This window comes from Rattus rattus, chromosome 8 (assembly GCF_011064425.1).
Source record: "Rattus rattus isolate New Zealand chromosome 8, Rrattus_CSIRO_v1, whole genome shotgun sequence".
Lineage (NCBI taxonomy): Eukaryota > Metazoa > Chordata > Mammalia > Rodentia > Muridae > Rattus > Rattus rattus.
The window spans coordinates 32,264,537-32,279,522 of NC_046161.1; the positions used below are offsets into that span (position 1 = coordinate 32,264,537).

Consider the following 14,986-nt stretch of genomic DNA (forward strand, 5'->3'; position numbering starts at 1 on the left):
GATATACAGTTTTTCTCACCCATTTTATTGAAGATGCCATATTATCTGCTGTGTCTCTTAATACTATTGTCAATAATCAGTTGCCTAGATCTAAGTCAACTATTTATTTCATTGGTCTAAATGTCTGTCGCTCAGCAGTTCATGCTGCTTTTGCTATGTGGATCTGTATTTTGCATTGACAACAGGTGTTCTCACACTACAAACAATGCTCTCTCTATTTTTTTAATTGGATATTTTTATTTACATTTCAAATGTTATTCCCTTTCCTGGTTTCCTGTCAATAAGTCCCTTATCCCATGCCCGTCCCACTCTTCTATAAGGGTATTCCCCCCTCCCCAACAATCCCTGCTTCCTGCCTCCCAACCCTGACATTCTCCTACAATGGGGGGTACAGCCTAGGCAGGACCAAGGGCTTCTCCCATTGGTGCCCAACAAAGTCATCCTCTGCTACAAATGCAGCTGGAGCCATGGGTCTGTCCTTGTGAACTCTTGGGGTAGTGGTTTAGTCCCTGGGACCTCTGGTTGATTGGTATTGTTGTTCTTATGGGGTCCCAAGCCCCTTCAGCTCCTTCAATCCTTGTTCTAACTCCTTCAATGGGGACCCCATTCTCTGTTCAAAGGTTTGCTGCTAGCATTCACTTCTGTATTTGTCATGCTCTGGTTGAGACTCTCAGGAGACAGCTATATCAAACTCTTTTCAGCATGTACTTCTTGGCTTTATCAATATTGTCTAGGTTCGGTGGAGACATATATATATATATATATATATATATATGTAAGAGAGAGAGAGAGAGAGAAGAGAGAGAGAGAGAGAGACAGAGAGAGAGACAGAGACAGAGACAGAGAGATCCCCAGGTGGGGCAGGCTCTGAATAGCCATTCCTTTATTCTTTCTCCAAATTTTGTCTCCATATCTTCTCCTATGAATATTTTTCTTACCCGTTTTAAGAAGGACTGAAGTATCCACACTTTGGTCATCCTTCTTGAGCTTCATCTGGTCTGGGTATTGTATCTTGGGTAATTTGAGCTTTTGGGTTTTTGGTTTTTTTTAAGATTTTCTTGGAAACTTAGAATCTTTTATGCTTCAATGCTTATTTAAGACTTTCTCTTTCTGTGAAGAATATTATAATTTTATGATAGTTACATTGAATCTGCATATCCTTATTGGTAGCATAGTCATTTTGAAGACATTTCCTCATCTAATCCGTGAGCCATTAGTCTGCCTTTAATTTTTTTTATCCAGAGTTTTCTTTCTTTTCTTTTTTTTTGGTTCTTTTTTTTCGGAGCTGGGGACCGAACCCAGGGCCTTGCGCTTCCTAGGCAAGCGCTCTACCACTGAGCTAAATCCCCAACCCTATCCAGAGTTTTAAAGTCCCAATTATAGTATTTTCACATCTTCACTTAGGTTTATTTCCATGTTTCTAATGTTGGAGTGAATGGTATTTTTTTCCTAATTTCTTTATTAGTAAGTTCTTTATTTGTATGTAGAGAAAAAACTTATTTTGGAGTGGTAAGCTTTCATGCAATGACACTAACCACGGTTTTCAGATCTAAAAGTTTTACAGTGATTTGTGTAAGGTATTTTATATAGGATGATATTATTTGAAAATGGAGATAACTTTGTTTTTAAAATTAAAGATTTAAAAAAATCTTTATGTATGTGTGTATTTGTATATGGTTGTACTGATTCAGAGGCCAGAAAATCCACAGTTTTTTTTTTCAGAATATTTTATATTAGCATTCGATTCTTAATTACAATATGGCTTAAAAACCTTTTCTACAAGCCTATTTTAACGTAATAATTTATCATTCATGAATTATACTTTCAATACCAATTACAAATGTATGGGTATTACATGTATGTATGTGTAATATATGTATAGACACACATATGTGAATGCTCATGTACTCATGTAAATTTGTAATGTGGAAGTCTGAGTTAATAGACTATCTTTTTTTGCCATGATATCTCCTCTCTCTCTCTCTCTCTCTCTCTCTCTCTCTCTCTCTCTCTCTCTCTCTCTCTGTTTTATTTAATGAGGCAGTGTTGCTCAACTAAACCAAGATCTCATTGAATGACTAGTGTATTGAATGACGTTGCCTGAGGATTACCAATCTTTGAAACCAATCCCATGTAAAGATTCTTCACGATCTTCATTCACTTATAGTCTGCCAGAGCCACACTTGACCACAATGTAGATGTCACACAATGGCTCCTTGGTAAACCATGCTTTCATATTAAGAAAGACAGCGTTCTTCTCAAGTGATAAACACAATCACAGCTCCCAGATTAGTTAAGTTCCATCAGTATTTTTATTTTGCATCTGTTTCCCTATCTGCTTTTCCTAGAGACACCCCCGCCTTTTTCTCTTCTAATAACTCCTCCCACCAGGAAAACTTAGAGTCAGTGATGAGGAACTGCTCCACACCCCTTGTTCTAAGACCAGAATTAAAGGCTTTCTAACTCTTTTTTTTTTTTAAGAAAAAAAACGAAAAACAAAAGAAAAAAATTAAAACCAAAAAACCAAAACCAAACCAAATCATACAGACAAAAACCAATGAAACAAGCAAAAGAATGTTCAGTGTTTCACCTTAGTCCCAACTCACAGGCAAGATACTTTCTCAATGCAGTAATTCTTAGCTGCTCTGATCCTGTAAAGGGCTCTGTGCCATGAATTCACTATCTTGGTTTCTGTTAATGGTTTGTTGCTGATGTTATTTATTTCAATTATTTGTTTCTTTGTTAATCAAAGTCATTGTGTTTATCTATTGCTTTTCAAATTTTACTTACTCTTTGAACATTAATTCTATAGTCTGATAACTTTCATTTAGAGAAATTTTGTCCTCTGTTATCAAAGATGTCTCATGTCTCTGTGGTTTGCTGCATATTAAAATACATTATTTTTAATTGAACGTGATATATATGTACTGCCTTAAAAAAAGATGGTTTCTGTGTTAAATTCACCTTGGTTGTAGACAGGGTTACAGCATTAGTACCCATGAGTTTCATATAGACCATCACCATTTTTATTGTTGTTCAAGTTACAGACAAATACACAGAGCCTCATGCATGCCAGCAAATGCCTACACTCTTAATATCTGCAAATAAATCTTATTAGAATTTACTGGAACACCATCCTCCAAAGCCCCCTACCCACTGAATACCATCCCCTTCTTCCTGGTCTTATCTTCTGGGACTGACTGCTAGTTCCTCTGCTCTGTAGAAGATGCTGTGTCCTGAGGCATACCAGAGGGTCCACTGTACTCAGCATTTGGTAAGAACCCTACCTCCTGAAATCCTAGAGGAGCCACTGGGAGTCCAGTGGACTCGAGAACCCACCATCCCCCAAACTCTCTGTCCACCGAATACCAGCCCCTTTCTGCCTGGACAATAGATGGAAAATTTCAATACAAAGAGTGCAACTACAACCTAAAAAGAAAACAAGAAAGTAATGTCCTTGCAATAAAATGAAAAGAAGAGAGGCACACAAACATATTTTCACCTTTAACAACAAAAATAACAGGAAAAAACAATCACTATTTCTTAATATCTTTTAACATCAATGGACACGATTCCCCAATAAAAAGACATAGGCTAGCAGACTAGATATGAACAGAGGAACCCACATTTTGCCTCATATAGGAAACATACTTCAGTGAAAAAGACAGACACTACCTGAGAGTAAAATGATGGAAAACAATTTTCCAAGCAAATGGTCTCAAGAAACAAGCGGGAGTAGCCATTGTAATATTAAATAAAATCAACTGTCAACCAAAAGATATCAAAAAAGATAAGGAAGAACACTTGATATGCATCAAAGAAAAAATCCAACAAGATGAGTTCTTAGTCCATAATATGTATGCTACAAATGCAAGGGCACCCACGTTCCTAAAAATACCTTACAAAAGCTCAAAGCACATATTGAACTCACACAATAATAGTGGGAGATTTCAACACTGTACTCTCATCAAGGGACAGATCATGGAAACAGAAACTAAACAGAGACATAGAGAAACTAACAGAATATATGGACCAAATGGATTTAACAGATAATTATAGAACATTTCATCCAGAAACAAAAGCATTCTTCTAAGCATACATATACATTCTTCTAAGCACCTCATGGTAACTTCTCCAAAATTGACCATAAAATCCATCACAAAACAGGCCCCAACAGATATAAGGAGATTGAAATAATCCCATACATCTTATCAGATCATCATGGACTTATGCTGGTCTTCAATAACAAGAAAACCAACAGAAAACCCACATATACATGGAAGTTGAACAAAGCTCTACTCAATGATAACTTAATCTAGGAAGAAATAAAGAAAGAAATTAAAGACTTTCTAGAGTTTAATGAAAATGAAAACACAACATATTTAAATATATGAGACACAATGAAGCAGTGAGTGATTACTCAGAATCTGAGTAAATTTAATAAATGAAGCAGTGCTAAGATAAAATCTCATAGGTTTGAGTGCCTCCAAAAAGAAACTGGAGAGAGCATACATAAGCAGCTGGACAGAACACCTAAGAGTTCTAGAACAAAAGGAGTAAATACCCCCAAGAGAAGTAGACAGCAAGAAATAATCAAACTTGGGGCTGAAATCAACCAAATAGAAACAAAAGGAACTATATAAATGATCGACAAAACCAGTAGTTTTTTTTTTCTTTTTGAGAAAGTTCATAAGATAGATAAACCCTTAGCCAGACTAACCAGTGAGCATGGAGAGAGTGTGTCCAAATTAACAAAATAAGAAATGAAAAGGGAGACATAACAACAGAATCTGAGTAAATTTAAAAAATCATCAGATTCTACTACGAAAACCTCTATCAACAAAACTGGAAGATCTGGATTAAATGGACAATTTTGTAGACGGATACCAGGTAACAAATTTAATTTGGAATATATAATCCATCTAAAGAGTCCTAAGGAAATAGAAGCAGTTATTTAAGGTCTCCCTACCAAAAAAAATCCCAGGAACAGATGGGTTAGTGGAGAATTCTATCAGACCTTCATAGAAGACTTAATACCAATACTTTCGAAACTAGTCCACAAAATAGAAACTGAAGGAACACTAACCAATTCCTACTATGAAACCACAATTACACTTATATACAAACCACCAAAATACCCAACAAATAAGGGGAACTTCTGACCAATTTCCCTTACGAATATTGACACAAAAATATTCAATAAAATTCTTGCAAACTGAATTCAAGAACACATCAAAATGATCATCCATCATGATCAAGAAGACTTCATCCCTGGAATGCAGGGATTGTTCAATATACGGAAATCCACCTACATAATCTAGTATGTAAATAAACTCAATTAAAAAAACACATTAGATGATGAGAAAGTATTTGACAAAAATTCATCATCCCTGCATGATAAAGACATGGAAAGATCAGGAATTCAAGGCCCATATCTAAACATAGTAAAAGCAATGTACAGCAAACCAGTAGCCAACATCAAACTAAATGGAGAGAAACTTGAAGCAATCCCACTAAAATGAGGGTCTAGAAAAGGCTACCCACTCTCTCCCTACTTATTCAATATAGTACTCGAAATGCTAGCCAGAGTAATAAGACACCAAAAGGAGAGCAAATGGATACAAATTGGAAAGGAAGATGTTAAAATATCATTATTTGCAGACAATATCATACTATATTTATGTAACCCCAACAGTACCACTAGAGATCTACTAAAGCTGAAAAAAGACTACAGCAAAGTGGCTGGATATAAAATTAACTCAAACAAATCTGTAGATTTCCTCTACTCACAGGATAAACAGGCTGAGAAAGAAATTAAGGAAATGCCACCCTTCACAATAGTCCCAAATCATATAAAAGAGTTTGGTGTGACTGTAACCAAGCAAGTGAAAGATCTGTATGACAAATCTTCAAGTCTCTGAAGAAGGAAATTGAAGATCTCAGAAGATGGAAGATCCCCTGTGCTCATGGATTGGAAGGATTAATGTAGTAAAAATAGCCATTTTGCCAACAGCAATCTACAGATACAATGCAATCCCCATCAAAATTCCATGTTAAAAAAAAGGATTTTGCAAAATCGTTTGGAAAAACAAGAAGCCCAGGATAGCAAAAACTATTTTCAACAATAAAATAACTTCTGGGGGAATCACCATCTCTAACCCAAGCTGTATTACAGAGCAATAGTGATAAAAATTTATGTTATTGGTACAAAGACAGGTAGGTAGATCAACTGAGTAGAATTGAAGATCCAGAAATGAACCCACACACCTAAGGTCACTTGATCTTTGACAAGGTGCTAAATCCATCCAGTCGAAAACATATAGCATTTTTCAACAAATGGTGCTGTTTCAACTGGAGGTCAGCATGTAGAAGAATGCAAATCAGTCCATTCCTATCTCCCTGTACAAAACTTAAGTGCAAGTGGATCAAGGACCACATGAAACCAGATACACTCAAACTAATGGAAGAAAATGTGGGGAAGATCCTTGAACACATGGGCACTGAGGAAAATTTCCTGGACAAAACACAAATGGCTTATCTCTAAGATCAAGAATCAAAAAATGGGACCTCCTTTGTAAGACAAAGGATACTGTCATTAGGACAAAATAGCAACCAACAGATTGGGAAAAGATCTATAGGAATCCTATATCTGATAGTGGGCTAATATCCAATATATACCTAGAACTCAAAAATTATACTCCAGAAAGCCAAATTAAAATTGGGGTACAGAGCTAAAAAAGAATTATCAGCTGAGGAATATCAAATGGCTGAGAAGTACCTAAAGAAATGTTCAACATCCTTAGTTTTCAGGAAAATGCAAATCAAAACAACTCTGAGATTCCAGCTCACACCAGTCAAATGGTTATGATCAAAAACTCAGGTGACAAAAGATGCTGGCGATGATGTGCCAAAAGAGAAATACTTCTGCATTGTTGGTTCGATTGCAAACTGCTACAACCATGGTAGGAATCAGCCTGGATATTCCTCAGAAAATTAGACATTATATTACTTAAAGACCCAGCTATACCACTCGTGGGCATGTATACAAATGATGCTCCAACAAATAACAGAGACTCATGCTCCTCTATGTTAATAGCAGCTTTGTTTATAATTGTCAGAAGCTGGAAAGCACCCATATGCCCTTTAGCAGAGGAATGGATATAGAAAATGTGGTACATCTACACAATGGAGTACTACTCAGCTACCAAAACAATGACTTCATGAAATTCATAGGCAAATGGATGGAAGTAGGAAATACCATCCTGAATGAAGTAAGACAATTACAAAAGAACACAAATGTTATGCACCCATTGATTAGTGGATATTAGCCTAAAAGCTCAAATTACCCAAAATACAATCCACAGACCACACGAAGATCAAGAAAGACAACCAAAATGCAGATGCTTCAGTACTTCTTAAAAGGGGGGACAAAAATGTTCATAGGAGGAGATATGGAGACAAAATTGGTGCAGAGACTGAAGGAATGGCAATTCAGAGCCTGCCTTACCCTGGGATCCAATATATATTTGGAGATACACACACACACACACACACACACACACACACACACACACACACACACACACACACACACATTATTGATGAAGCCACGAAGTACATGCTGGCAGGAGCCTGATATAGCTGTCTTCTCAGAGGCTCAGCCTTAGCATGACAAATACAGAGGCGAATACTAGCAGCAAATTATTGAACTGAGAATAGGGTCACTGTTGGAGGAGTTAGAGAAAGGATTGAAGGGCCTGAGGGGGCTTGCATCCCCATAAGAACAACAAATCCAACCAAGCAAAGCTACCAGGGACTAAACCACTACCCAAATAGTACACATGGATCGTCCCATGTGTCCAGATGCATATGTGACAGAGGATTGCCTTATTGAGCACCAGTGGGAGAAGAAGCCCTTAGTCCTAACAAGTCTGGATCCTGCAGTGTAGCAGAATATCATGACAGGGATGCAGGAAGTGGTCAGGGGTTGGGATGGGGAACACTCTCATAGAAGAAGGGGGAGGGAGGATGGGATAGGGCGCTTATGTATGTGAAACAGGGTAAGGGAATAACATTTGAAATGTAAACAAATAATATCCAAAAAAAAAAGAAATAAACTGGAAAGTAAAGCAAAAATTTCAAGTAAGCACTGAAATGATGTAGCAATGATGCAACATTAAATGTTCCTTAATCATCTAGAGATGTTTCTCAATGGGAGAGCTCATGTTTGGCATTGCTGACTTCCTGAAATTGATTTGAGCACTGAATACAATGCACACTAACAGTAAATTACTTTTACAAAGTGATTTGGGGGTACTTTAGAATGGAAAATAGCTTAGATATTTTGCTACTTTCTATTCTAAAGAAATAATAAAATAATACAGAATACTGGGGCTAGAGTCTATCAAAAGTTCCCATTAAGGATGGAGAAACAATGAGAAAAGAAAGCAACACAATAGATTTCCCAAAAGACAGGAAGGTTATTAGGAGATGGGTTAAATATTGGCTCAAGCACAGAAGTACAGTCCCTAAAGAGAACAACAGCACGCCTCTCTTAAAGGCCAAGTCTCTAAGGAACAAAAACCACATCACCGTCTATCATGCAAGCTCCATCCCCTTGTGTCTTTTTATATCTTGTTCTCTGAGAAGAGATTGGGAAATCTTATACATTGACCTAGCCAAATTTATCATTCTACTAAACTACAACAAAACTTTTCCTGTCTTATCGGGTGGAAAGTAAGATTAAAAAAAAAGACAGCACTTCAAAGAATTAAACAAGATCCTAGGGTATATGAAAATTAATTTTGTGTTATGCCTTCTTCGAATCAAATTTTCAACACTGGCAGAGACTGATACAACACAGCAGGTGTAAGGGAATGATGGGAATTCTTTCAGGATGAGGTTCATGGTAAGTCCTTTATGCCGGTGGCCTCATTTTCCTGTATAATCTTTAGCTATGATTTATGAAATGGCAAGTATGAGTTAAGTTTTGACCCCTTTGTCAACTGTAAAATTCTCCAACAAGGTGGTTTTTCCCAGCTCTTCTTCCTACTTAAAAATATACACACAGGTAGTGATGAGATAGTATTTTTTGAATCAAAACACACACCATTCTTAACTAATTTAACTTGTTGAAGATTATTAGCTCTCCAGGCTAAACTATGTTTCTCATTTGAATGATCTTGCAATTTATCTGGTAGCTTTTGAGTTCAGACTTATGAGCCCCAGCATCCAATACACTTCATTCTGTTTATAAACATAACTGTTTACCTTGCACATATTGAAGACATGACACTATGTTTCCCTTTAGTGTCTTTATGGTCCTTGTGCTTGTGGCTGGTTTGACATTGAAGTGAGGTCCAAGGATCTCGGGAGTATCCTTTCATTTGATATCACGAAATTCTAAAAATCATGAAATTCACAGACGAATGCCCTGAAAAAGATCGCATGAGGTATTAAAAGTTTCAGGAGACACGGTGATACAATAAAATTTCATGCTGAACATCACCTCTCAGATCTTTACAGACTGTAACTCATTCCTATAGCCAGCACAGGTTTCTAATCATTCAGGGACTCTGAATAAATCTAAATTTTATTTAAATTTGAAATAATATTGTTGGTCCTGCAACAACAGTTTTATCTAGATGAGGTTAGCTCTAGGATGGGACAGGTTCTCCACCTAGCAGGTCAGGGCTGAAGCAATATCTAAAGGAGATGAGGGATGGAGGAAATCCTCTAGTTGCCCTGTCTTCTCTTATTTGATATCTGAGTACTCATGCTAGAAAGCAAAAGCAATGGTCATAGCTTTTTAGATTGTTTGTGAATTACTTTACACTATTTAGCCTTTAATGCACTACTATGGGAAAGTATCTTTCTACGTCATGATGGTATGAATGGCAAATTCTGTAAATTCAATTGGTAACTGTAATGCATTTACAGAATCTACTCCCCAAATAATGAGAGAAGCTATTGTAGTAATTTCATGTGCTCTTATAACTGTCACAATTATTTATTATCTATTCACAGATTGTCTTAAAGAAGAATGGGTTTGGAAAATGGTTCTTTAGTGACTGAATTCATTCTGCAGGGATTGACAAATGATCCTGATCTCCAGTTACCCCTGTTCCTACTCTTTCTGCTAATATACACAACAACAGTACTTGGGAACTTGGCTTTAATCACTTTAATTGCACTGAATTCTCACCTTCACACCCCCATGTATTTTTTCCTTTTAAACTTGTCCTTCATTGACCTCTGCTATTCCTCTGTGATTACACCTAAAATGCTGATGAACTTCTTAGTAAAGAAGAACTTTATCTCCTACGTAGGATGTATGACCCAACTCTATTTCTTTTGTTTCTTTGCTGTTAGTGAATGCTGTGTTCTGTCATCAATGGCCTATGATCGTTATGTGGCCATATGCAATCCACTCTTGTATAACATTTCTATGTCTCCAAAGGTGTGTTCCTATCTTATGTTTGGTTCATACATAATGGGATTTTCTGGTGCCATGATCCACACTGGATGGATTCTTAGACTGACCTTCTGTGACAGGAACATCATCAACCACTATTTCTGTGACCTACTCCCGTTGTTGCAGCTCTCCTGTACCAACACCTATGCCAATGAGGTTGAGATTATTGTTGTAGGTGGGATCGATATCATCGTGCCCAGCGTCATCATTTTTACCTCTTATGCCTTCATTCTCTCTAACATCTTTCAAATGAGATCCACTGAGGGCAGATCCAAAGCCTTTAGTACCTGCAGCTCCCACATAATTGCTGTTTCTTTATTCTTTGGTTCGGGTGCATTTATGTATCTTCAACCCTCTTCACCTGAGTCTATGGATCAGGGAAAAAGGTCTTCTATTTTTTATACCATATTAGTGCCTATGATGAACCCTTTAATCTATAGTTTGAGAAATAAAGATGTTAAAGTTGCCCTGAAAAAAACATTTAGCAGGAGGAGGTTGTGATAAGAAATTAATATGTTTATTACTACAGTTATGCTAATGAGAATTTCTGTGTATTTAATCAAATTCTGTGGACTTGATCTTTTTATCTATTTTTAAAAATTCATAGGTTATTGGTAAATCTTTGTTCTTCCACATGTTTTTTTGTATAATTATTCCTTATTTTTACACTATTGACAAAATCTTTCATCATTTTAACTAAGAGAAAAAGCAAACAGTTAAACAACTTTTTCCATTAATTAAATATCATTATGGAATGTATCCTAAAAATAACCCATGATCTGCCAATGGTTTTACAAAGTAGCACAGTTTTGTCCAAGTACCTTGTTGCATCTTGGCTCTCATTTTTCAATGTAATGAAGTGTGAGCCAAATTGCCTTTCATTCTTTCTTGGCTATCAGTGTATCTCTTGGAAATGCCAGACCTTTATGATCCAGATGTTTTTATTAGCTGGCCATTGAATACAATCTAAATTGCAGGTATTAATAATGTGCATTTGTGTGTGTGTATATATACATATATACACACACACACTTACATTCATAGGGGGGTTAATCATAGGCACCAATGTGTGTGTGTGTGTGTGTGTGTATATATATATATATATATATATATATATATATATATATATTTCCCTCTACAGAACCTTTGTGGCTCGCTCTCCACTCTTCATAAAGCTTTTATAGGATTCCTTATCGTTGATGAATGTTGTGTAACAGCTAGATGGAAAATGATTGAAAACATGGGCTCATTTTCATTTGGAGGAGAATGAATACAATTGCACGGGTCAGAGCAATGATGTGTAGCTGAAGTCAATGTAGGAAGAAATTTGCGAAGTCAGATCATGGGGAAGTGGCAAATTATTTCTTCATTTCTCTTATGGAAAGTCTTAGAAACAGTAATGATTATAGGAGTTTTATATTTTGTGGTTGTAATGTTGGATAATGTTATTTGATATTAACAGTGTAGCATCAATAGGGCAATAGTGTCTGAATATAATTAAATTACCCTTGTCTTTCATGGATCTGATGTATTATTGATAGACACAATTTAACAAATCAAAAACTCACAAAGGAGGAAAAGATTAATTTGAAAGTTCTGCTTGGTGTGACAAAATATTTTGAATATCAAAACAAAGATTAATTTTCTTCTGAAAAATCAGGCCAATATATTAGCATAAAATTTATAATCTGATAACAAGTGAGAACTTCATTTTTTCTGTGACAACTTGAGTGATATAAGTATTTTTCTCTACAGCTCAGTCAATTTTATGTTCTTTGACATTTGTCCAAAATAATTTTTGGTTTGTTTTTATGATTTAGATGTTTTTTATAAACACATTTATTTATATTGTAAAGTGATCATTTATCTTTTCAATGGCTTAGATAGCAAACTTTGAAAGTTTTAAAATTCTTATTTATTTATTGATTCTCATATCTGTTTGAGAGTTTTATCTGCAGATAGGTATGTGTATGTGTACCAATTTTGTGCAATGTCTGCAGAGGCTGTAAGCAGACGTCAGATGCCATGTTACTGGAGTTACAGATAGTTGTGAGCCATCATGTGGGTGTTAGAAATTGAACCCCAGTGTTCTGTGGGATCAGTGAGTGCTCTTAAATGTTAAACCATATCCTCAGACCATGGATTCTCTGTTTCTATTCAAAATGTTCTGTTCTCATAGAAGAATTCATGCTTTGGAAAAATAATTTCTTCTCTACATATTGGTTCTTTGGGTCACATTGTTCATTGTGTTGACTACAATTGTACAGTTTGTTAATTAATGTACACTAATTATACAAAATATGTATCATTGTAACATATGAATAAACTCATGGCTAATAATTAATAGTAACTCCAAATAGGTATCATTGTAATATATTAATAAGCTCATGGCTAGTAGTTCCTCAATAGTAACCCAATTATGTGTCATTATAACATATAATTGTACTTATTTATGGCTAGTACTTCATTATTAATAACCCAAGCACGTATAACTGTAATATATGAATGTGTTCATGGCTAGTAGTTTGTTAATTGTAGCCCCTTTATATTTCCTCATAGGCTTTCTCATTCATTTTTAATTTATCTGTGGTATTTTTGTGTCTTTTTATACCACATGTGATATAAAACATGAAGCACATTTTTCCCTTTCTTGCGTATGTGTATTAAAATGATGTTATTTAGTTCCATGCATTTTCCTGTGACAAATGATTTCTTTCTTCATTTCAATAAATAATTCGCTATTATTTGTATATAGTACATTTTAACCATTTATTCATTGGTGAGATCCTATGCTATCTCTGTAATTCATTATTATGAAAAAAACTGTAACATCATGGGTGCATGTTTATGTTATATTCTAGATTGATATTTTTAATTATCTAACAACTAGTAATGGTTATTTGTCCTTTCTTTTTTCAGTCTCCTTTGTAACCTCTGTAGTTACATCTTCTGCAGCAGTATACAAATGTTATTTTAATAACAGTCTGGTTGTTATTTGCTATTTATTTTTCTTGATGATATTTTTATGAGTTAAATGAGAAGGAATATCATTGCAGATTGATTGCATCATATCAAGACATCTGGAGAGAAAGAGAGAGAGAGAGAGAGAGAGAGAGAGAGAGAGAGAGAGAGAGAGAGAGAGAGAGTTACTTCTTCTTCTTTTGAAAAGTAAACAGATCTAGTACACATTCATTGGCCAAATGTTTTGTTTTCATTTCTTTGTTTTGTTTTAGTGATTAAGAGACTTGGTTTCTTTTCATACACCAGATATTGATATCCTGTTGAAGGAATGATGGCAAAAATAACTCCATATTATTTATAAGCACTTCTCTTCCTATGAAGGATTATTTATTTGATTCAAACCTATTGGACAGTGTTTACTTTTAATTACCTATATCATTAATGACCTTCCTAGAAAAGTGTGACATGAATTTGAAAGAGAACAAAGAGGGTTATATGAATGGGTTCAGAGGGAAGAAAGGAAAGGGTTCTGTGATGGTGATTATGATATTAAAAATTTTTAATATTAAAGATATCCATTCAGAAGTTCTTTGATTCTTTGTCTGTTATGGAGTGCTTCCCTCGAATTTGCCTTGTATTTTCAGCTTTCAAGTGTTTTATTAAGATATGCATTTCATTTTGATTTTGTGTACAGTGTGAAAAGTAAGGTTACAATTCCTTTCATTTGCATGTGGCTAGGTTTTTTTTCACCAGTTTGTCCCTTGTTACTGTTATCAGTTTTTTTTTCTTTTTAAAAAATTTGATGGGCTGGAGAGATGGCTCAGCGGTTAAGAGCACCCGACTGCTCTTCCAGAGGTCATGAGTTCAATTCCCAGCAACCACATGGTCGCTCACAACCATCTGTAAAGAGATCTGATGCCCTCTTCTGGTGTATCTGAAGATAGCTACAGTGTACTTATATATAATAAATAAATAAATCTTAAAAAAAATTGATAAATGATATTTTGTATCCAAGATCGGCCTCAAACAAATTATCAAGAATATCTTGAATTCTTGATCCTCCCATCTTAACTTCCCAAGTAAGAAGGTTCCTGAATATGCCACCATGCCTAACTCCAGCAAGTTTAAGTACCTTTACTTTTCTGTGACTAAATATCAATTCTGTCTCATTTATTTATCTACTGACGGACATCCATGCATATTCCAACGGCTGGTTGTAGTATATTTCATTTCAAAGATACCGCCATGTTTAGTAATGTCTAGAAGAGAAATAAATTAATCTTTACTTTGAGGTTAAAATATATTTGGCACAAGCTACTTTAAACTAATGATGACTCAAGAAATGACTCCTTTATATTGCCAATTGGATTTATATTAATCGCTTACATTTCACTATTTACAATTGGGTAAAGATTTATTACAACTAGTTTTATGATTATTTTCTAGTTTATCACCACAATACTGCAATTGATGGAATGACTTTTTCTAGCATGTTTTTTTACAGAAATTCACAAATTAGTTAAACAGTTTGTATTAGTAACACTCTGGGCT

General features: G+C 35.3%; 1 protein-coding gene across 4 annotated transcripts; it reads left to right on the forward strand.

The window, feature by feature from the left end:
* The first annotated feature begins 2,942 nt into the window (after positions 1 to 2,942).
* Positions 2,943 to 10,975, forward strand: LOC116906854 (olfactory receptor 145-like). 4 transcript variants are annotated; one of them, XM_032909751.1, is made up of 2 exons: positions 2,943 to 2,953; positions 10,039 to 10,975. In XM_032909751.1, exons 1-2 carry the CDS (start codon positions 2,943 to 2,945, stop codon positions 10,973 to 10,975), a joined length of 948 nt encoding a protein of 315 aa, XP_032765642.1. The 4 variants fall into 4 exon arrangements, with proteins under 4 accessions (XP_032765642.1, XP_032765643.1, XP_032765641.1 ...); XM_032909752.1 differs by lacking the exon at positions 2,943 to 2,953 and adding an exon at positions 6,891 to 6,904 and having other exon boundaries at positions 10,042 to 10,975; XM_032909750.1 differs by lacking the exon at positions 2,943 to 2,953 and adding an exon at positions 7,395 to 7,408.
* Positions 10,976 to 14,986: the final 4,011 nt, after the last annotated feature.